The sequence below is a fragment of the Hippocampus guttulatus genome, chromosome 7, assembly GCF_054856545.1.
Source record: "Hippocampus guttulatus isolate MCC_2025c chromosome 7, RoL_Hgut_1.0, whole genome shotgun sequence".
Taxonomy (NCBI): domain Eukaryota; kingdom Metazoa; phylum Chordata; class Actinopteri; order Syngnathiformes; family Syngnathidae; genus Hippocampus; species Hippocampus guttulatus.
Window position 1 is genome coordinate 8,295,305 of NC_141267.1, and position 22,991 is coordinate 8,318,295.

Genomic DNA, 22,991 nt, shown 5'->3' on the forward strand with positions numbered 1-22,991 from the left:
GTGTTTAATACAAGGTCGTTTTAACAGGAGCACTGAGCGGTATTTGAGCCACGTCCAGCGCCTTAAATGTGTTGTGATGCTGATGTAAAGAATTGTGCAGCCAACTAACACTGGAAACTGGCAACCACTCAAAAAGGAGAGGGAAAGGGAGATTGAAGTTGGAAACGTAAACAGAAATTGAAACAAGTTCGAGTCCAGCGCCTTCTTTCTTTAGTGACTGTATTTTTTTAACATTAGACTTTGACAAATTCCCTGTGATTGCCGCCCCTGGCTGTAACCCTCAGATGCTCACATAGGAAATGAGGAAATGACCATTTCTTGAGCAACAGCAAGTCTCACATATGCTCCACGTCCTCCATTGTCTTTCCCACCATATAGTATGAGACATGTATTTTCTCTCCAAACAACAAGGGTGTTGCTTGCCTTCTCGCCTTGTGGCCTTGTGTCATAATACAAGCCTGGAAGTAGATGTTCGCCGTATGCACAGAGCCGACACACAAACAAATGTTGCATGTTCTCATACAATGACCCACCTAAAGGCATTCATTTGAACTAAAGTGTTGAAATTCCGATGTTGCCTTCAGATGTCCCTGAAAAGGTAGCGTTAAGTCTTGAAAGAATCAATTAAGTGCTGGGTCAGACGTTGAAATTCTTGGCCAAGCATTTTCAAGGTTGGAAAGGCTCTTTGTGCGAAATGTCACTGGACTTGGGAGCAGAAAATAGACATCGGATTTTCAATAAGGCTGCACAATGAAAAGCCCCAACAGGATGAAAAGCACAGCGAACTTGTCATTGTCACTCAGGAACCCATTAGGTGTTGGATCCATAATTACCAAGGCAAGGTGTTCGCATTACTCACACTCGCAAACACATGCACACACATAGTCTTTTCTTTCATAGCACACTGACCTCATTGAAAATGCACCTTCTTTTCCTGTATATATTGTGTATCAAATACAAATATGGATTATTCTTTTCCAATGTACGACTTGATACTAGCAGCATGAGATACACATTTTAAGCATATCGGCCTCACAGCTCTGATGTTCTTAGATAGACTGGTTGCAGCCTTCCTGCATGGAGTTTGTATATTCTCCCCGTGCTTGCGTGGGTTTTCTGCAGGTACTCCAACTTCCTCCCATATTCAAAAACAGGTGTGTTAGGTTCACTGAAGACTTTAAATGGATGTCCACAGGCGTGAATCTACTGTAAGTGTGAATGGTTGTTTGTGTATGTATATGCCAAAGGAACGCAGGGCAAAACCTAAAGAACTGCAGGCCTCCCTCATCTCAGTTAGGGTCATTGTTCATTACTCAGCAATCAGGAAGAGACGGTGCCAAAATGACATCCATTGCAGAGTTCCAAAATATCTGAATAATTCCCAAGCCTTTGAGAAGAACAATCTATGAACTGACTGAACAAAAGTTTTGGACAATGTGCGTCTCCTTACCTCTGGCGTAAATGTGACACATCATTTCAGAAAAAAAATATAATACCAACAGTAAAACAAGGTGATGATCATCTAGTGGTATGGGGCTGCAATGGTACCTCAGGACCTGGAGGGCTTGCTGTGATTGAAGGAATCATGATATCTGCTTTCTTTACCTGAAAATTCTGAAGGAGATTGTCTGGTCTTCAGTTTGTGATCTCACGCTGAAGTATATTTCGCTTTTCCAGCAGGACAACAATCCAAAACACACAAACAAGTCAACATCAGATTGGCTTGAAACAACTAATGATAATAAGATTTTGGAGTGACCTAGTTAAAGTCTGGACTTGAATCTGATTGAAATGCTGTGGGATAGTAACCCTGAAAGGGCATGCATGTTCAGTTCATTGAACACTCTAAATGTCTCTCCATAGGTGCTGAATTTAATCAATTCTCTAAGGAAGATATGTGAAAGACACATTTGCGAGGTATAGAAATGCTTGATTTTAGTTGTTGCTGCTGACAGTGGTCCAAAGCAGTTACCAATGTAAGGAAGCAAGTATTTCTTCACACAGGGCCAGGTTGCTTTGAATGAAAAATTCCCCCTAAATACATATTTACCATTAAAAAAAAGTGCATTTCATGTTTACATCTTTGTCTGATATATATATATATATATATATATGTGTGTGTGTGTGTGTCTGTGTTTGCTGATCCTAAACTTTAAAGTGGGCAAACTACACCCCCCCCCCACCCGCATAAAATTAGAGGCGAGTAAATATTTTTATGGCACTGTATGTTGTTTGTGAAATTCTGCACTTGTCTTTCGCGAGAATGGTAAAGAATGATAAATCATTAGTGTGGATGTTAGAAGTGCAAGTCTTGTGTGTACGTGGACACACCGACGTAATCTTGTCTATTTGGTTTTGTTTTGATTTTGCGCAAGTATGTGTAGGACAAATTGAGGAGTTGCTTTTGGTCAAATTGCAGAGCCCCCACCTATTGATTCGTGGTGGGCTAGGCGAGGTAGCCACAACATTTTCATCTTTGATGAGCTGCAGAGATATCAGGCCTGCATTCGGGCTGGGTGGGCCAGATATGGTTTAAAGGCCTGGGCTGTCAACCATTAAACTCAACGCACTGCTCGTCTATCACTCTGAGTGACGGTGTAACCAAAACCTCAGGTTTTTCAGCCCTCCTGGTTTAGATTAAATATCTCCATGTATGTCTTCTTGCTTGCATCAGTGTCCTTGGACAGACATTCCTATCTTCCGCCATCTGCTTTGCTTCTTTTGCGCTGGCTATGAATAAATAACTTTATCAAAGAAGTCTAATTTAATGATTATATATTACATACACATTCAGGCGTTGACTTGAAGAATGCTCCCCATGGATAATTGACAAAAAATGACACCGAAGGGTTGACTTCTGGGCTTCTTTGACCTTCCTAACCGCCACTCCATTCAGCTTGGCCTTGCCTGAGTTTTGGCCCCTATGATTACGATGCTCGTCTTCAACAGTGTGGTTAGAAGGGATTGCCCACAAATACACAGCGTCTGGCCGTTGCGGGCCTGGGAAGGCTGGTCTCCATTTATTTCTGATTCTTATCCAAATCTACAAGACATGCTATGTGATGGTCGTTTGGCGGAACGCGAGCAGCGAATACATGCTCATTCAGCCCTGACTTCATCCACTGATATTCTCATGTGAGCACATAAAGGGGCTATAATTAATTTTTTTTTAACAAAAAATTGTGAAAATGTATGTAGTTTTGGGCATTTGGAGCATGATAACGCAAACACTTGCAAATGGTCTCAATGTGGAAGTTTTTAATGACACGGTTACTCTTTATGTGTAAATACTGTATGAAGAACAGAGGTTTGCGAAAATGTGCGTGAAAGAGTTCAGCATAGGTCCAAAAGAAAAGTGCATTACAGTAATCCAGCCGGGATGTGACGAAGGCACAAATTAATGTTTTGAAGAAAGTAGAGGTGTTACTTGAGCCAACTGCCTAAGATGAAAGCGGCTAGGTTTAACAATGGCACCAATTTGCCGGTCCAATTTAAAATCAATGTGCAGTTTAAGACCCAAGTTTGAGACTGTTGGCTTAAGATAAGGAGCCAGTGGACCCAAATCTACAGGATGGGATGTACAAGGGCCACTGGGACCAAACACCATCACTTCTGTCTTCTTTTCATTGAAATTCTACAAATTTGGTGCCAGCCAGGTCTTGATTTCCTCCACACAAATAAAGGGTTTCTGAAGCAGTGTACATGATAGAGAAATCAGTCCAGGAGTTACCCAGCATCTCCCAAAATCAGCTCAGAGATCGACTCCAGCTCACCCGTGACCCTGATGACAAGATTTGCTGGAGAAAAGGAATGAATCAATGGATAGTAGACACTCCCAAATAATTAAGGGCAAAGATGGTTCTTTGGTGTATTTAAAATATACAAAGCCACCTTTCTCTTCCACAAAGAGAGATTGTTACGGACCAAGCTACGCCAGATCGGTCTTTGACAGCGCTTGTTTGTCTTTGGCTGGTGGCTCAGCGACTCACACTCAGTCGATGCGCTTGAATTTATGAGGTCAGCTGGTCACCGCGGATTATGATGGGTTTGATCCGGCCTGTCAATAAAACAATGTTGAATGCAACGGCAGTAAAACAGATCTATTGTTGCTGTTAATTGTGTGCTTGAGGGAGGGGAGGGGCAGTCAGGCACGTTGTAAAGCGCGGACATAGATGGATTCATTATCGATGTCAGCTTATGGAGACACGTATGAGATGTTTCTGTCACGCTGTTGTTGCGCCACATTTTTTCCGACTGAATTCAACTCCCTACAGAAACCACGTCATATCAGACTGAGAAGGGAAGGAGCTTGTTTCCTCTGTTTGGTTTGATGTACATTCCAATAGGTGCTGTTCACACTGGATTCCAGGAGTGGTCTTTTACAAGCTGGAAATGTTGTCTTGACAGGCTGGTTTTATGGGTTTTTTTGCCTAGTCAATGCATCTATTGTTTGCAGAGAGATTGACAATACTGTATCATACACATTTCATCAAGCATCCGTATAGTTGTGTCTTGAAATGTAAGCAATTAACAACACTTTTCCAACGTGCATACGCTGATTTGCCGGCGCTCCCTCAAGTCCCGAGATAAAAACAGAATGTTAGCCTATGTTAAATGCCCAGCACACATTTCAAGGCCTTACTATGATCCATTTGTGAACCCTGACACAAAATTTGTCCCCTCTGACTCAGCTCTTTGTTGAAGTATAGTCAGATTGCTAATCGTCCAACCGCGTTCTGTCCCTGCAAATGCAGCTCGAGAGGGTCACCGAAGGGTCTTACGAAGGGTCTTTAAAACGCTCAAATTCACACGCAACAAACACACACAGAATTCACACTGGCCAGGCTGTTTAGAAGGTTCTAATGGTTCACCCGTTCAGAGTCACATTGCAGCATTAGTAACGCCTAAGAATTGAATTAGTGTATTTCGTATAAACCAGGCTGCAAAGACATAAGAGTATATAAGAGTCTTTCACTGCTGCTGCTACACCCACTTCTTACTGACCTTAACAGTATTTAACATGAATAGCCATGTTTTATCAGAGCTCATAAGTGTACCTCGGATAAAGGTTACACTGTTCTTTGCATCAAAGAATATTTATACGTTTGATTTTGGGCAAAGTTGGGGCACCCATGAAACGGCTGTTGCCTGATACAAGGCACTGTTTGAAAATGGCTGATCATGTGTTCACAGGCTGGATCAACTCCCCGACCCCCGGACCCCTTTTAGCTACAATAACCCCTCCCCCAGCCTTTATGAGTCACCTAGTACTCACTAAGTTTACTTATTGCGCTTTTCTTTACCACGATCCATTCCCCCCTTCTTTCAGAGGGGCATGGTTTCCTGTTAAATAGTTGATGAAATAATGTTCACGCTTCATCTCGTGTGGAGGGTAAATACATGACCAGACTTGGATTAAGAAACGGAGTAACCTGTTCTGCAGCAACATTTTTAAATAATATCTGGTTTCTGTTGTGCAACAACCGCAGTATAGACTTTCTTTGCGCATATGCAAATCACATCTGGTGTGTTGATTTCCAGCAATCACGCAACTTGATGTCTTGATTCATCGCATGAGCAATCGTTGACTCGATGCCCAATGTTTTTTTAGACTGACTTTAGTCAGTCTTTAGTCATATCCTGCGATGAATGTAAAACATCAACCACCAGTGTAACAAGATTTATTTTCCCCCACAAGTTGAAAACTTTTAAAACAAGTGGAAGACATCAGTTAAACCTGCTCAAATCCTACAGAGACGAAATAAAGCGTTTTAAAACATGATTTTATGACAGAATTGAATGTTTTTGTCAAAGGGAGTTAAGCTTGTCTCATCTGTATTTGACTTGAAGCTTGAACCTGAAAGTGCTCCGGACGTGTTTAACGTGTTCAGGTCACTCCAGATGTTTTTATTGGATTCGAGTCTGGGCTCTGTTTGGTTGAATCCACAACTTGTATCTTGTACCTGTCAATCCGCTCTCTGATTTCGGTTTATGTTTGGGTTGTCGTCGTGCTGAAAGATGAAACTCTGCATCATTGCGTCACATTTGATGTATGCTTTTAGTTTATATCACAAATCAAAGATGAAACATGAAAAAGAATGCTCAAACTATCAGCCAGCCGCCCCAGATCGAGAGCTTGAAAAGTTGTACGCGATACTCCACTCTCCTCTGGGTTCTGGTTTTCTGTTGCAAAGCCCTTATTATGTGCTATGTGACACTTGTGTGCCGCTGGCTTACTAACATCTATTTGCATTAACCGTGGAGCAAACCATCCCCCTCTGCACTGAAATAAATCTCCTCCCCATGCGGTATTACTTTCCACAACATGGTCATGACTGCAAATCTGCAGCAACAGGCTGCTCTGTAGTTCCTGATTATTTTCATCACAAACCACTTTGTTTGTGTCTGAGGACTCTTCATAATTTATCAGCACAAGGGCAGTTGCTGACCTACATAGATGGCCAGGGTGGAAACTGATCCGAGTTTTTGACACAAAATGAGTGTGTTTCCTTGGCTGCGAAGTGGTAAATGTACGAATGCCAAGGTGTCCCAACACCATCTGATCTGAACCTTTTTTCCCCCAAACAAAATGTTTTTTATTTTGTCAGTGACATGTTTAAAAGCTAAGATGCAGTGTGTTTTTATTACAATGGGTTTCTTGCAGGGAAATGAATCGATTCACAACGATACCAGTTGGCCTGGTTTATTGTCGTTTTTCTCATTTCTCCTTGTTTATCCGAATAGCAGAGCTTTAATCCAGGAGGGGGCCCAGCCCCTTCTCACACATTACAACCTTGAAAACCATACAGTAAATCGACACCAACCACACCCAGCTTTGCCTGATAAGGTATGTGTGCGGGTGGACGTGGTGGCTGAGGAGTTGTATTGTGCATTTGCAGTATTAAGATCACCGAACCAGGGAGAAAGAAACATAAAAGGATATCATCTAATCGCAGTGCACATGGAAAATTAAACGAGAAACAGACAAAAGGGAATTTAAAGGTGCCCTAGATTAATAGACCAGTAGAACTGGTTACATATATAGTCAGGCACCCAATTTGAGTACTTTAGTGCTTGGAAGTGCCCCTCCGTGAGTCGTCACCTTACCGTGGTGGAGGGGTTTGTGTGTCCCAATGATCCTAGGAGCTAAGTTGTCTGGGGCTTTATGCCCCTGGCAAGGTCACCCATGGCAAACAGGTTCTAGGTGAGGGGCCAGACAAAGCACGGCTCAAAGACCCCTGATGATGATTACAATAAATGGATCTAAGTTTCCGTTGCCCGGACGCGGGTCACCGGGGCCCCCCTCTGGAGCCAGGCCTGGAGGTGGGGCTCGTTGGTGGCCGGGCCTACACCCATGGGGCCCGGCCGGGCACAGCCCGAAGAGGCAACGTGGGTCCCCCTTCCCATGGGCTCACCACCCATGAGAGGGGCCAAAGGGGTCGGGTGCAATGTGAGCTGGGCGGCAGCCAAAGGCGGGGACCCTGGCGGTCCGATCCTCGGCTGCAGAAGCTAGCTCTTGGGACATGGAATGTCACCTCTCTGGCAGGGAAGGAGCCCGAGCTGGTGTGTGAGGCAGAGAATTTCCGACTGGATATAGTCGGACTTGCCTCCACACACAGCCTGGGTTCTGGAACCAGTTCTCTGGAGAGGGGTTGGACTCTCTTCCACTCTGGAGTTGCTCACGGTGAGAGGCGCAGAGCAGGTGTGGGCATACTCATTGCCCCCCGGCTCAGTGTCTGTACATTGGGGTTCACACCGGTAGACGAGAGGGTTGCCTCCCTCCGCCTTCGGGTGGGTGGACGGCTCCTGACTGTTGTTTGTGCATATGCACCAAACAGCAGCTCCGCATACCCACCCTTTTTGGAGTCCTTGGAGGGTGTGCTGGAGAGTACTCCTGCTGGGGACTCCCTTGTTCTGCTGGGGGACTTCAATGCTCACGTGGGCAATGACAGTGAGACCTGGAGGGGCGTGATTGGGAGGAACGCCCCCCCCCCCCGATCAGAACTCGAGTGGTGTTTTGTTATTGGACTTCTGTGCTCGTCACGGATTGTCCATAACGAACACCTTGTTCAAACATAAGGGTGTCCATATGTGCACTTGGCACCAGGACACCCTAGGCCGCAGTTCGATGATCGACTTTGTAGTTGTATCATCGGATTTGCGGCCGCATGTTCTGGACACTCGGGTGAAGAGAGGGGCGGAGCTGTCAACTGATCACCACCTGGTGGTGAGTAGGCTCCGATGGTGGGGGAAGATGCCGGTCCGTCCTGGCAGACCCAAACGTATTGTGAGGGTTTGTTGGGAGCGTCTGGCGGAATCCCCTGTCAGAAGGAGTTTCAACTCCCACCTCCGACAGAGCTTTTCCCATGTTCCGGGGGAGGCGGGGGACATTGAGCCCGAGTGGACCATGTTCCGTGCCTCTATTGTTGAGGCGGCCAATCTGACTTGTGGCCGTAAGGTGGTTGGTGCCTGTCGTGGCGGCAACCCCCGTACTCGCTGGTGGACACCAGCAGTAAGGGATGCCGTCAAGCTGAAGAAGGAGTCCTATCGAGCCTTTATGGCCTGTGGGACCCCAGAGGCAGCTGACGGGTATCGACTGGCCAAGCGGAACGCAGCTTCGGTGGTCGCCGAGGCAAAAACCCGAGCGTGGGAAGAGTTTGGTGAGGCCATGGAAGCCGACTTCCGGACGGCTTCGAGGAAATTCTGGTCCGCCATCCGACGTCTCAGGAGGGGGAAGCAGTGCACCACTAACACTGTGTACAGTGGGGATGGGGCGCTGCTGACTTCGACTCGGGACGTTGTGAACCGGTGGGCAGAGTACTTCGAAGACCTCCTCAACTCCACCAACACGCCTTCCTTGGAGGAAGCAGAGCCTGGGGACTCTGAGGTGGGCTCTCCTATCTCTGTGGTTGAAGTCACCGATGTGGTTAAAAAGCTCCTCGGTGGCAAGAGATCCGCCCGGAGTTCCTCAAGGCTCTGAATGTTGTGGGGCTGTCCTGGTTGACACGCCTCTGCAACATCGCGTGGTCAACAGAGAGAGTGCCTCTGGATTGGCAGACCGGGGTGGTAGTCCCTCTTTTTAAAAGGGGGGACCGGAGGGTGTGTTCCAACTACAGAGGGATCACACTCCTCCGCCTCCCTGGTAAGGTCTATTCAGGGGTGCTGGGGAGGAGGGTCCGTCAGGAAGTCGAGCCTCAGATTGAGGAGGAGCAGTGTGGTTTTCGTCCCGGCCGTGGAAGAGTGGACCAGCTCTACACCCTTAGCAGGGTCCTCGAGGGTATGTGGGAATTTGCCCAACCAGTCTACATGTGTTTTGTGGACTTGGAGAAGGCGTTTGACCGTGTCCCTCGGGGAGTTCTGTGGGGGGCGCTTCGTGGGTATGGGGTACCGAACCCCCTGATACGGGCCGTTCGATCACTATACCACCGATGCCAGAGTTTGGTTCGCATTGCCGGCAGTAAGTCTGAATCGTTTCCAGTGGGGGTAGGACTCCGCCAAGGCTGCCCTTTGTCGCCTATTCTGTTCATAACCTTTATGGACAGAATTTCTAGGCGCAGCCGAAGCGTTGAGGGGGTCCGTTTTGGGGGCCTCAGTATTGCATCCCTGCTTTTTGCAGATGTGGTGCTATTGGCTCCTTCAAACAGGGCTCTCCAACTCTCACTGCTAAAGCTGTTGCCCCCGCGACCCGGCCCCGGATAAGCGGTAGATGATGGATGGATGGATGGATGGATAGTGCTTGGAAAAGCTAAAAGTTGGGAGTGACGTTGCCCTGAAAGATTGAAAAGCATCCTGGTGAAAGAAGTTTCCAATTCGGCTTGATTTCTCTCTTGCAGAATTGAGTCATAACGTCACCACCATATGATGGCCAAAGTAATGCATTAGTTGAAGAATGGAGGCTTATTTATGTCGGTTGTGTTCATGAAATTACTTCATGTCTGAAAGTAGTTCACTGCAAACAGAGGACGCCTCAACTCGTGTGCGGCCCGAAGCGACGCAAGACGTCAGCTATGTGAAGATGAACCGCTTTCACTCAGACACTTTAATCTGACATCTACAATAATTTTCCAAATACAGTAATTTAAAAAAAAAATCCTAATGGTCGATGCAGGAAAGTTTGTCAGATGCTCATCCATATCTATAAATATCCCGAGTTACCACAATGCCACAGCCCCATTACAAGTCACTGGTTTCCAATTAAGAGGATCATTAGCCTCCAAAAATGTTATTGTGTATAGATGACAGCACATCCAGCACTGTGGACATGGTTGCAAATGGCAATTAGTTTACATTCCGCTTAAGAGCCCAACAAAAGAAAGAACTATTATCTCACTTGTATTCCTCTCAGAGCTGCAGTCATATGAGCATAATCTGCCATCATTATGTTCCCTTTGCCTCTTTTATGCACCAACATCACTGAATAATTTAGCTCAAAATCGTGCCTTGTTTACTAACACGCAACCAATCAGTGGTGGCAAATTGGCGTCCTAGAATGTGAAGTGAAATGATCGAGAACCGATTCATCGGGCATCCTGTAATTGTGCTGTGTCAAAACCATCCCGAACTGCTTGCTACACTGCTCCCGCTGTCCCATTTCCAGTAGACGGACATGGACTCAGCTCTGTTACCCCCTAATTAGTGCGGCCTTCTGTGATTGCCGCCTGTAGTCGGACACAAAGCAGGATGTGTGTCCCTGTCTGTGTTAAATGGGAACACTGAATGGGACTTGAAAGTGGATACAGAATAGCCGAAGGGAGACTGTAATTCACACACTCAACTTATCCTGAAGATGACAAATCCTCTGGTGTGCAGGGAAGCTTTATACTCACACACTGATTGGCCACAACGTCTTACAGTCTTATGAAATCCAAATGCTCAAACTATTGTTCAATCATTTTGCATATTGTTGTTGTTATAGTTTGCAGTGGTGGAGCACCGGATCCACTGAACAACCGTAAAAATGATTCTGTTAATGTCCGTCTTAGCGTCAATCAAAAACTCCGCACCGTTATATTTTTAAAGGAATTTTCGGAGGCAGCTTGTTTTTGTATTTGATCGGATTGTACAGGTGTACCTCTACAGGCCAGTTGGCACATGGACAGTGTTGGTACTCAAAGACAGGTTGATTCACCATTTGTGTCTCCATGCCACTCGTAAAATCACCAGCCACTTGGGAAATATTTGTCTGTGTGATAAGGAGAGGGAGGCGTGTAGAGAAAATAAAGAATAGTTGGACTGGGGGATGGGAGTAAGGGGGTCATTTCCAAGATTTATGGTGCGGCACTTCACAAAATGCATGCATCCTGTAATTAAAACTCCCCCTTGTCTCAAACTGCCCTGTACATTAGCAGGAACCCCCCCCCCCCCGCCCCAACCCACCACATCTCATTTCGGCCTGTTCAATCCAGCAAACCCCCAATCCCCGCCCCGCGCACACACACACGTTCAAGATAATAAGATCTGATGGCAGCTTGAAGTCTCTAATGAGGGCTGAATGCTACAATGAGGGGCAGTCTGTTACTGCTTAGAGGCCACTTCTGTCACATCCTACACAGCTTCAGCTGAACTCGCTTTTCATTTCCTCTCGGTAGCAACTTTGGGCGAGCGCAAAACACGTAACTGTGCGCCAGCCACTCCATATAAGATGGCATCGATCAAAGCACTTCAACGCTCCAAACAAACCGCACACTGGCGTTCTGTCCTTTTGTTGCTCTTGGTGACATATTTGCTTTGAATTTGCAGCGAACTGTGTCAGCGACGCAGCGATTGCAGGTCACGGGATGAAAAGTCAATAAATGACTGTTGCTACAGACTGGAGTGTTTTGGCATTGACTTAATGGTCTTATGTACTTTTTTAGCAAATGTATGAAACATACCAGTTGTTCACTGGATGCGTATTGCCCAGTAAACACAACATGTTTCCGCTAATTTCATTTTTCAGAAAAGCTGGGCCAAGAAGACTAAAGATTACTTTTGACCCTCTCATAATTTTGCAAATGTTCTACTTAGATCGAATTATATTGATCATGCAATTCCTTTCACACTTGAGGACTACAAAAATCCAATTCACTCAATTGTCTTGCGCGACAAGTAAGAATTAGAATCAGAGGTTTCAGATGCGAGATGCAGGGTGTGTTGCTACAAAAAGATTAATTGATCACCAGAATAGTTCAAAAGATACATTTTCCATCAGTCGGAAAATCAATAGTCATTTCAGCTCTGGGGCCTAATGGTGAGTTGTGTCATTTATGTGCAGAGGTTAATGTCTTCCTATGACCTTTGCTCTCATATGCAACGCGAAGGTCAATCTGAGGCTCCAGTGCCCTTATGCCCATGTTGGTACGATATTAATATTCAGATCAAATCCCAGTTACGCTGCCAAACTGCACTGAAAAAACAGCGATCAATAGGCTCCTTGTACTCCCCTGAGTGGGTACCTCATTTTTTTGCTGCAAACTTTCACTGAACTGTGCAGCAATCTGGGCGCCGCCAGCAGCTGGACCTGCATGAGGTTTTCATCAAGCCTGAGTGGCCCAAATCATTTTCCCCAATGTCTCGCTTTGCATGAATGAATGTGGACTAGGGTGTGGTTTATATGACAAAGCTAGCCGGTTTTTTTGGACAGTCGTTGACGTTTATGTCAGTTATTGCAACCACGTTCTTTTCTGCTCGGTGGCAATCCTTTTGTTTTGGCTGATCACTATGTTTTCTTAGTGGTGCCAGTGTTTTGTAAATACAAACGCCTCGTCTAACGCCTCTTCCTCTCCACAGCTGTATGAATTGGATGGAGACCCAAAGAGGAAAGAGTTTCTTGATGACCTCTTCAGCTTCATGCAGAAAAGAGGTAAGCAACACGGCAACTCATTGTGACTTGAGCAGGTGTTCAAAATGGGACCCCACGCACCTCACCTCTCCTCAAAGAACAAGAATGGAAATAATACAAATACCATCATGAAATAAAACTAGAACAAATGCCATTGACAAATTATCTGCACAATATGTGTCTATGATAATCAAAATAATTTGAAAAGGCACGTGATTTGTGAGCGGTCTTATGTTGTCACACGTTCTTATTTTGTTCATTAAATAATTGACGAAAAAGAATGTACCGGTAATCGTGTGGATGGACACTGACCATTTCTCAATATCAAGAACGCAGAGTACGGCCTTGTGAACTCTCCAAATTCGCTCTTCCTAAGAGTGTACTTGAGAACGTACATCCTATGAACGGTCGTCTCTTTGTAATTGGAACGGCTGTGTACTTGTCAGTTCCCTTTATAGGGGGGATATGGAGACAGTGATCCCTCATGTAGGGTCGACCTGGAGCCGCGTGCTTATCTTTCACTCAGCTGGGTGGGGTCTTTATTCAATTCAGAGATGATTGATTGATGGTCACATCATTCCCATATGTGGATGTTCTTGTAATAAAGGCATACATTGTATTGAAGCTCAAGACATGAAGGTAAACCGATACGGTTTACCTTGACATCCTATGACACACACACACACACACACACACACACACTGGACCCAACACCCAAGCAAAAAAAAAAAAAAAAAAAAATTGCAAACCGTTGTGTTTTACCAGTTTGGTATCAGACATACTCAAGTATCACTGTCTCTTCATAAATACCAGGTACTTTGTTAGTGTGACAGGTTGTTGATGATTCATGGCTGATATAGATCAGGAGCCAAAGATGGTAGACAAAAGATGTATGTGTTTACTATGAAACAAAATTCTTGTGAGTCACAAGAAGCATGACTGGGTGGGTCTGCTGAGCCTGATCGGAGAAGCTGAGTGCGCCCTCTGCAGGCCATTACTGAGTGCAATCACCCATCTTAATTGATGTTTGGAGATAGATCGAGACCATTCTGAGTAAAATGTTTGAATATATGTTTGTTGGATAATTTCGTTGAATGCAAGTTGAGCTCTTGTTTAAATCTGCATGCTGACAAAAGAAGTCTCGTTCCAGGAACCCCTGTGAATCGTATTCCCATCATGGCCAAGCAGGTCCTGGATCTGTACATGCTCTACAGGCTGGTGACGGAGAAGGGGGGCCTGGTGGAGGTCATCAACAAGAAACTGTGGAGGGAGATCACCAAGGGACTTAATCTGCCTACCTCAATCACCAGTGCAGCCTTCACCCTCCGCACACAGTCAGTAAACACACGCACAACCCCTTTAGGACATCCCAATGTGACCAATGTTTTGCCACTGTTTCTTGTGTTTTTTCTATCCATTGAAATCGAATCAATCTTAGGTCAGGTAAAGTATTTAAAACTTGAAACACTGACATATCCATATCATCAATGTCATAGAATTCACCGTTGGCACATTGACACTGCGCTATTTTCACGTGGTTTATACTCGGCCCGTGGTGTTCATCAAATAGTTCGATGAATTTTTTCGATACATCAATGGATGCTATTTTCTTAACATTACGGTGCGAGCATGCGACTGTAACACAGAAAACGCGGTTTAAGCTGTCGTCGGAGATGGCGGCCGCCGCCATGATTCAATGTTGTTGACAGACGACGGGGCAAACGACACGCGCTCAACGTGAATATTGCGAGACTTTGCACCGGGGTAAACCCTCTACACAAAAATGTAGAGGGTTGTTTGGAAAAAAAACAAAAAAAACTTTACGGTCAGCATTTTCGACGTAGAAATTCTCGGTCGGTCGCGTTACTGGAAACGCACAATTTTTTTTTCTGCGCCTCATTGTTTGCTTTGCCTTTTAAAATGGATTTGTGGTTCCCGTTAGATACATGAAGTACCTGTACCCATATGAATGTGACAAGAGGGGTCTGAGCAACCCCAACGAACTCCAGGCCGCCATCGACAGCAATCGACGGGAAGGCAGACGACAGAGCTTCGGCGGCTCCCTCTTCACATACTCCCCCAACGGGACACCCACCATGCTGTCTTCGCCAAAGCTCTCCACACCCACCATGGGTTTGACTGTAGCCACCAATGGGGCCTCGCTCACCCCCATCCAGAAGATCAAGAAGGGTGAGCACACCACCAATGGCGTTGATGGCGATGAAATGAGGGGGTGGGGGGATATCGATGCGCTAATTTGAGTTGTTGGAAAAGTATAGAAGAGGTCTTTGTGTTCGACGTCAGCAAACTGGATAATAGAATGTTCCAAATGAAAAACATTGGTTTCCATATTTACAATACAACGAAACAAGAATATGCAGCATCAATGAAGTGGTGACTGGAAAAAATCATTTTCAACGGCTCATTGAGACCGATGCTCTCTGACATTTTTTGTTGTTGATGGGCTGCGCCTGGGTAGCAGAATTTTCTTGGGATTGTATTTTTTTTCTGCTGGGGTTGTTTGTGGGGTAGTTGCTGTCATCTTGGTTGAATGAGGTTAAATGTGGGCACAGCTTCATTATGTCGAGTTTCATGTTTTCTACCACTAAGCAGGACAAAGTACTTTCCCACTGATCCTCACTATACATGGAGTTCTTTTTTTTTTCAATGTGTTTTGCTCCCTGCTGTCTAGAAGAAGAGGGCGGACCACCTTTCCATGGAGTCGGTGTGCCTCGCATGCCAGTGGGAGCCCTGGCGAGTCACTCGGTGGCTGCCGCGGCGGCAGCCCAGGCGGCGATGGCGGCTCAGGTTGCGGCGTTGGAACAGCTGAGGGACAAACTGGAGGCCGGCGAGCCGCCCGAAAAGAAGATGGCGCTGCCAGCAGAGGAGCATCAACGACTCCTGCAGAGAGCACTGCAACACAACTTGCTGGCCATGACAGCCCAGATACCGATGAACATCCGCATCAACCAACAAGGTACTGGAAACGGCAGGTGATCGTGTGGGAACGCTCAAGTGTTCCTCTGGGTTGGAGATCATCCGGTTTGGCAGACTCCAATTTAAAAGTAGAGAGAGAAAGAATTGGTTGACCAGTGTAATTGATTAGTTGTCAATTTAATCGGTTCCTTTTGACACCCAAGTAATATATCCATTTCTAAAGTGATACACAAGTAAATCAAGTCATAATAAAAAAAAACAGCAAATGGACCAGAATTTACTTACGGAATTGTACAACAGTTGAAAATGTACAAATTAGCAGTTATTTTCCTCTTTCAGCTGTGGGTCTTTTGCCGTTTTACCTCAGAATTTTGTGACATGCTTTCCTCATACTCTCTTCGGTTAGTTTCAGTTGGTGTCGAATGTCTAAACACATGCTTGACATGTTGCCACAAACCTCAACACCTGTAGGTGAGATAGTGGACCTAAACGTTGACCTGTTTAGCGTATTAAAGTAACGAACATGCGAGCGAACATGCAACCACGCATGTCTGTGGGGCCCGAGGGGGGTTCCCTCCTATGCTGGTTTCATGTCTGCAGAAGTCTGTCTTGGGACAGATGGCACATGTCAAGGTGGAAAAAAAACGTTAACTGTGTAGATGCACAAATACAAATACAAATGCAGGATGTAACCAGAGTTGCAAAAGTGAGTCAATGCTGCTGCTGGCTGACTTTTGGTTTTGTCTGTCAACATTGACCCAAGGGTATTGATTTTGCTCATACAGCTTCCCCATTTTGTTGTTGGTGTTTCAGACGGCAGGCAGGACTCTGCCATGAACCTCACGACCAACGGTACAAACAGCATAAGCATGTCAGTCGAGCTCAACGGAGTCGTGTACACTGGTGAGTTGCTGCATCGTGCGCCGCAGAAAGTTTAGTTCACTGCAGCTTTTTTCATTCAAAGATACGAAACCACAACAAATGGGCAGGGTGTAATTATTGCTCAATATGTTATTTGATAGATAATAGAGTGTCTTTTTTTTAAATTGATTGCTTTTAAATTAGTTGAGGAATGGGCAATTGAATGTTTTTATGGAAGAACTATGTCAATATTTGGATGTGTAATAATCGCATTAGAGTGAATGCTTCACTCAAAGTACAGGGGGGCTCAGTGTACCATGTACTCGACATACAGTATTTCAAAGTTACTAGCAATGAGCAATGAATTAGTATTTTGCAGCAGCATAAGAATGTATCATCAGGCAGCTCAAGAAGGCACACTCATTTACTGCCGTGCTTAATGTTTGCTATTTGATTGCTTTATATTTTGGGCCAGCCTGCCCGGTGGTCCATTGGTTAGCGCGTTGACCTCACAGTGCAGAGGTGCAAAATCAATTCCAGCTCCGGCCTTCCTGTGTGGAGTTTGCAGCCTCCCCCCCACCGGCCTGTGTGGGTTTTCTCTGGGTGCTGCGGTTTCCTCCCACATTCCAAAAACATGCATGGCAGGCTGATTGAACACTCTAAATTGTCCCTAGGTGTGAGTGTGAGTGTGGATGGTTGTTCGTCTCTGTGTGCCCTGCGATTGGCTGGCAACTGATTCAGGGTGTCCCCGCCTACTGACCAAAGACGGCTGGGATAGGCTCCAGTAACCCCCGCGACCCTTGTGAGGACAAAGCGGATCGGAAAATGGATGGGTGGATGGATATTTAGGGCCGAGAAATGTTTATCATACAAACAGCTCATCTCTAAAATGGGACCTGATATCAGAGCGCCATGTGAAATGGCGCAAATCTTTTTGCGTGGAAGGAAAATGACTTCTTTTTAGTTCCTGGAATTCACTTTTTACTCTTTGTTTTCCAGGTGTCCTTTTTGCTCAGGCACCAGCTGGGTCAGCCCCATCAGGGGCGTCCCTCTCCAGCAAGCCTGTCGGCAGTCGTGTCTCTCCTCATTTGCAGCAGCAGACCACACCTACCTCAACCTCCAGCAACCCAGTGTCTTAACATACCCTCAGCCCCCCCCCCCACCCCCTTTTTTAAACCAAGCTACCAAAAAAAAAACCCCAACAACAAAAAAACCACAACAACCTCATTTTCTATATAGTCTACGCCAAAAAGAGAAAGCAAACACAAAGACACAAACGTACGCAATCACTTGAAATACACTCTCAGGTTCTGTCATCAACTCACCTCTTATGTTCTTCATATCGCCACAATGATTTTGGAGGAAAATATCCCAACAGAGAGCCAGTATATGTTAAACAAAACAATATGTATGTACATCCTGTGAATTATTTATTTCTACATACGTGTTCAGCTTCTGGACGAACAAAAGAGAAGTGAATAGGCAGGGAGGGCTAATGCACTGTTTACACTTAACAAACACAGCTACTGACTGACAGCAAGGTTTCATCCTCTCGGGGAGAGATTTTTTTGTTTGACCTTTTACTTGTTGTTTATTGTTATTTTGACCTTCGGGATAGTGTTTTATCCTTTAAATCTTGATCAATGCTATCACTGCAGGAAAACATTGATATATTTCGAATTCTATCAAAAGAGTACAAAATATCCTCTATTTTTAATCAGAAAGGCTTGAAAAGTATATGCCGTTTCTGTGAGCTACTTGTGTGCAAACCAGATACCCGATGAACACAGCAGCCGTTGTAGAGCAGTCTAGATGAACGTATTTGGCGACCAGATGACGTGATAGCTCAACATCCCTGCTGGACTCATGCATTGTCCTCATTTTTTCCCGCCGCTAGGCCGGTTCCACGATTGACCAATGTCAAAGCTAGCTCGGTATGCTTCGCCATTCTCAACTTTTGCTTTTGCTGCACTTCAGCATGCTTCGGCGTTGATATGCATCCTCATGACGTTCTTGCCAGCTTCACGACGTGAAGGATACTCAGATTGCTCTCAGGAGTCCACACAACTGCAATGCTTTCGACGTCTGTGCAGGAAGATCAATTTGTATCTTGATTTCCTGTTCTTAACTCGTTTTTCTCGTGAGGTGATTGTCTTAAGGTCAGATGCATGCCTGTGTTTGTGGATCAAGCCTGAAGGGAAACGGATTTCCTTTCAGGAGTTCACAGGACCTGTCTATCCACTTGATCCTTGTTGTTGTGAAGACCCTCGTTCGGACAATCAGTGGTCAGGAGGCGTGCTCACTGCGTCTCAGAGGAGCTGATGTAGTTAAATTTAGATCTGGCGCTTTCTTGTTGTGTTTTTGTGTTATAGATGTCAGATACGTATAAATATATCGATATATTTTGTGTGTTTTGTTGAGCAGGACTTTGTGCGTCTCATCTAAGTGCTTCTTACCCTTATCCTGCTGTTTGGAGGATCGGGTCATCCTCAGATTTCCGAGATTAATCATTTAACTTGTGTTACCTCTGCAGTGGTTGTCAACTGCCGGCCACACTACGCCAAACAGCCTCATTCCTCCCGAAGATCGGGCGTGAACCATGCTTCGCTGATAGGTTCTTTTTCAGAGGCCTTGAACAGTCCGAGATGACCATTTGTCACTTTTTTTCTGTTCTGGGCAAATATTATCAGCTGCTGTCGCTTTGATCAGAGCCTTGCTTTTTTGCCTCGGGCCACCACCGGCTGCTAGGCAAACATGTCTGAGAGAACGCTGTGCCGCTCACGCTGTGATTGTACTGTATAATCTCACTTCCCCGGTTGGACAAAATGGAATTCACACCATTAGTAGTATTATGGACCTACTAAAGAGGGAGGGAAAAAAAGAATACTGTAATGTGAGGATAAGGTGATATGATTACGAGAGCAATGTCAAAGTATGATGGGGGAAAAAAACAACCTTGAAAACATTTACGAGGTTCTGGTTCAAATCTCCGCTCAGTCCCCGTATGGAGTTTTGTATGTTTCTCCTTGTGTTTGCCTGAGTTTTCTAAATGCATTCACATTCCAAAAGCATACTTGTTAGGTTAATTGCAGATTCCGTCGATTCATCCGTCGGTGTTAAAATGAGTGTGGATGGTTGTTTGTGGACACGTGCGAGCTGTCCACAGTGTACCACGCCTCTCAGCCAAATACACTTGGACAAGGCTTCAGCTCTCCCACGATCCTAATAAGGAGAAGTGCTCAAGAAAATGGATGGAGCCCTCACAATTTTACAGACTGTTACATTGACATATGTGCTTTTGTAATTGAGTAACGTTGTTCTTGTAATATTCCAACTTTATTCTTGTCACTTTCCAATTTTGTAAAAATTTTTCTTTTTTTTTCCTTTTGAATGTTGCCATAGTTGTCCTTCATCGGGAATATAATAGGAAAGCTCTCGCCCCCCCCCCTTTCCACAAATGGGCGCTGTGTCGAGTCATTGCCAAACCAGATGTGCGCAAGAGTAGCAAAGCGCACAGCTGCTCCGTGGTGACACAGTAGGTCATATATTGTCTTTTGAAGCGTCACATTTCATGAGGTACCACCTGCTCCTACAAGCCAACAACGGATTGAACCGGTGCCATCACCCCTGTGTTCCCAGTGCTAACTGGGAACAGTGTTTGGGGGGTGTATAACCCCACCAGGAAGAAAGTGAAACTTTTTTTTATTAATTTTCTTACCTCCATATTGTACCTTCAGAACCTGATGTTGGGTTAAAATAATGCAATCAGCAGCATTGTACGGACTGTTACATTTAACAGTCGGTATCAGTTTCTCCAAATATACAGTACATTATTAGCAACCGCACATATAGGTGCATAATACAACACAGCGGACTTTTTATTGTTACATCAAGTCTGCATGATACCCGGTGGTTCAACGGTGTAGTCAGAAGTACTCGTGACAATATGACATTGTATGATGATTGGTGGCGGCTTCGGGATCAGATTCTCAGAGTCGATTCTGTGAAAGCGAAGTAACAAGGATGGATAGTGCCTTCTAACTGTGGACAATAGTACAGATGCATTCCAAAGCTGTGCTAACATTTATACAAAGCATTACTAAATACATGACTCAAATAACAAACTTCCATATTTGTTTGCGGACTAACTATGAATACGCTACTGGGCTTTTCTTATGTTGTGTAAACTATTGCTATAAGTTCTGCATATGACATGAAGAAGAACTTTATATTACATTGGGGAATGCATTTGGCTTTTTTTTTCTTTCTTAAGTAGCAGATGTCAGAGATGCTGTAAAAGAGCTGACAATCAAATCAAGGCGCTCTCGTAAAAAGCAGCTGTTTGGGGGAGGGACGCTGGAGGGAACGAAATTCAATCAATCCTGAGCGAAAGGATCAACATTGAATTTTTTTTTTAAACACATTTGTCTCCATGACCTTTTGGCCCCTTGGCAACATTCAAGCACCCCCCCCCCCACCCCCACCCTCCTTCTCTCCTGTATGGATCTGTGTTTGTTCGACCAGTACTGTGAGATATTTGCGTTTGAACAGTTGCTGTCTTTTTCTGCCCCTCTCAAGGGGTTCAGTGTGTGCCGGTGACAATCAGGAGATATTGTGAAAACACTGTGTACCTCCAGACACTCTTGAACATCCCTTCAGCCACTGTTTCGACACCTTTCTACCTGGGGGGGGGGGGGGGGAACAACCCCTGGATGATCATGATATTGATTACGTTAGCCCTCCACTAATGACCACAGACAATCAGATATCAGCTAATTGGGACTTTCTCTCTTGATTTGTTGCCATTGCCTTGTGGAAAGTAAAGGAAGGTTGTGGTAAGAGCACCCCGTCATGGAAAGGTTTTGTAGTTGAACCCGCCAAGTGGTTGAATATCTTTACAGTGTTTTCTTTGTTTGGATTCAAAAACTTTGGAAGTTGATTGAAAGTGTTGATCTCAGATGTGTTAAGATTGACTCTGAAATGGTCACACTTCATTCTTGCTTTTTCCCCACAGCTCTTGTCAAGCAGGATCCTCCATGTAAAATGCCATTTTTTTCGGGGAAAAAGTCTTAACTCAGCAAAGAAATTTTATTTCTTTTTTTTCCCCCCCTTAATTAATGCAGTTCATTTGGATTGAATGCAGTCTCTAGTGCATCTACACGTTTGTGTAGATTGGACAATTTCACTTTATCCACATGCTCGCTGTGTATAAAAATATCATACTTAAAGAACTTGAACTATTGCTGCTGTCAATCCCTTCATGGCCCATTCACCACCATTTTTAATGGGTGTGAATGCTTCTGGAACATCAACGCTGCCTCCGTCTCGGATCAGGTGGACTGCAGACAATGAAGATGACAAAGTAAGAAGATGCCTTCTGCTGTGACAATTGTATGAATCAACATGTATTACTAAGATTCATGGAGTAGAATATTTCTGAAATATGGCTTTTTAGGGCGATAAATTATATCACGTGCGTTTGTTTTTGCTATTTCTTTGCTTTTTTTCTTAATGCTGTTGCAAACCAGCACGCAGAGATTACATTTGAGAGCAGATTTATTACCTTAAAGATGATGCCGATATTGGAAGAGAATGATAATAATGTGACGATTTTAGGGGAGCTGGTGTGCTCCTCAAGTCTTCAGCTAACTTCAAAACTTCGGGAAGCGAGGCATTGTGCCTTGACTCTGAAAACTTCTCAGGAAAATCTACCTCTACCTCCATTTGGATGTATTCACCCCAGTTGGGTGTCAAGTTCCAGTTTAGTGGGTGCACAGAGAGGGCATGTTACAGCCCAACTTCTGCTGCTGATGCAATAGCAGAGATCCCACTGCTCAACAGTACTGCTTCTAGAGTACCACTGTTAGCACCACAAGTAGTCTTCAGTACGTTCACTCAATATGTGCTTTTTCCTTCTTTATCTATAGGCTACAAACATGATTTTAATGAATGGGATGTGTCCTAATAACCTTGGTAACAGTGCTGTGAGAAGGCAATGCAGCATTTTTGTTTTCTCTCTCTATTTTGAATGGTGAAAAGTTATTCTTGCCTATTTACTCAATATGTGTTTGTGTGAATACTTTACATTTGAATTTGAAATTAATAAAATATCAGCTTTCTTAAATGTCATCACTGCATGTGCTGTATCTTATTTCAAGTTTCAAGGTGCCGATGTTTGTTAAAATGAAAAGAAAATAGAAACCGAGTGAACCTGCATTCCTCTTAAACAATGACGATGCAAATTAAAGCTTTTGTATTCACTACATACAATATGCAAAACATGCATTGTGTATTAAAAAGCAGTGGTGGGACGAATAAAGTGGAAAGGTCTCCGGTCAGAAGCGAGAGAGAGAGAGAATCCCCAAATTGTACG

The 22,991-nt window shown here is 44.7% G+C and overlaps 1 protein-coding gene across 3 annotated transcripts in view; it reads left to right on the forward strand.

The window, feature by feature from the left end:
* The window catches only part of arid3a (AT-rich interactive domain 3A), a 51,805-nt gene extending 29,058 nt beyond the window's left edge, over window positions 1-22,747 (forward strand). For 2 of the 3 annotated variants that reach the window (XM_086115872.1, XM_086115871.1), the window contains 6 exons: window positions 12,769-12,841; window positions 13,971-14,154; window positions 14,763-15,010; window positions 15,513-15,797; window positions 16,571-16,660; window positions 17,618-22,747. In XM_086115872.1, the coding sequence (XP_085971998.1) occupies window positions 12,769-12,841; window positions 13,971-14,154; window positions 14,763-15,010; window positions 15,513-15,797; window positions 16,571-16,660; window positions 17,618-17,757 (1,020 nt within the window). In that variant the 3' untranslated portion in view covers window positions 17,758-22,747. The remainder of the gene's footprint in view (window positions 1-12,768; window positions 12,842-13,970; window positions 14,155-14,762; window positions 15,011-15,512; window positions 15,798-16,570; window positions 16,661-17,617) is intronic. The other variant, XM_086115873.1, reaches the window with a different exon arrangement.
* The last annotated feature ends 244 nt before the right edge of the window (window positions 22,748-22,991 follow it).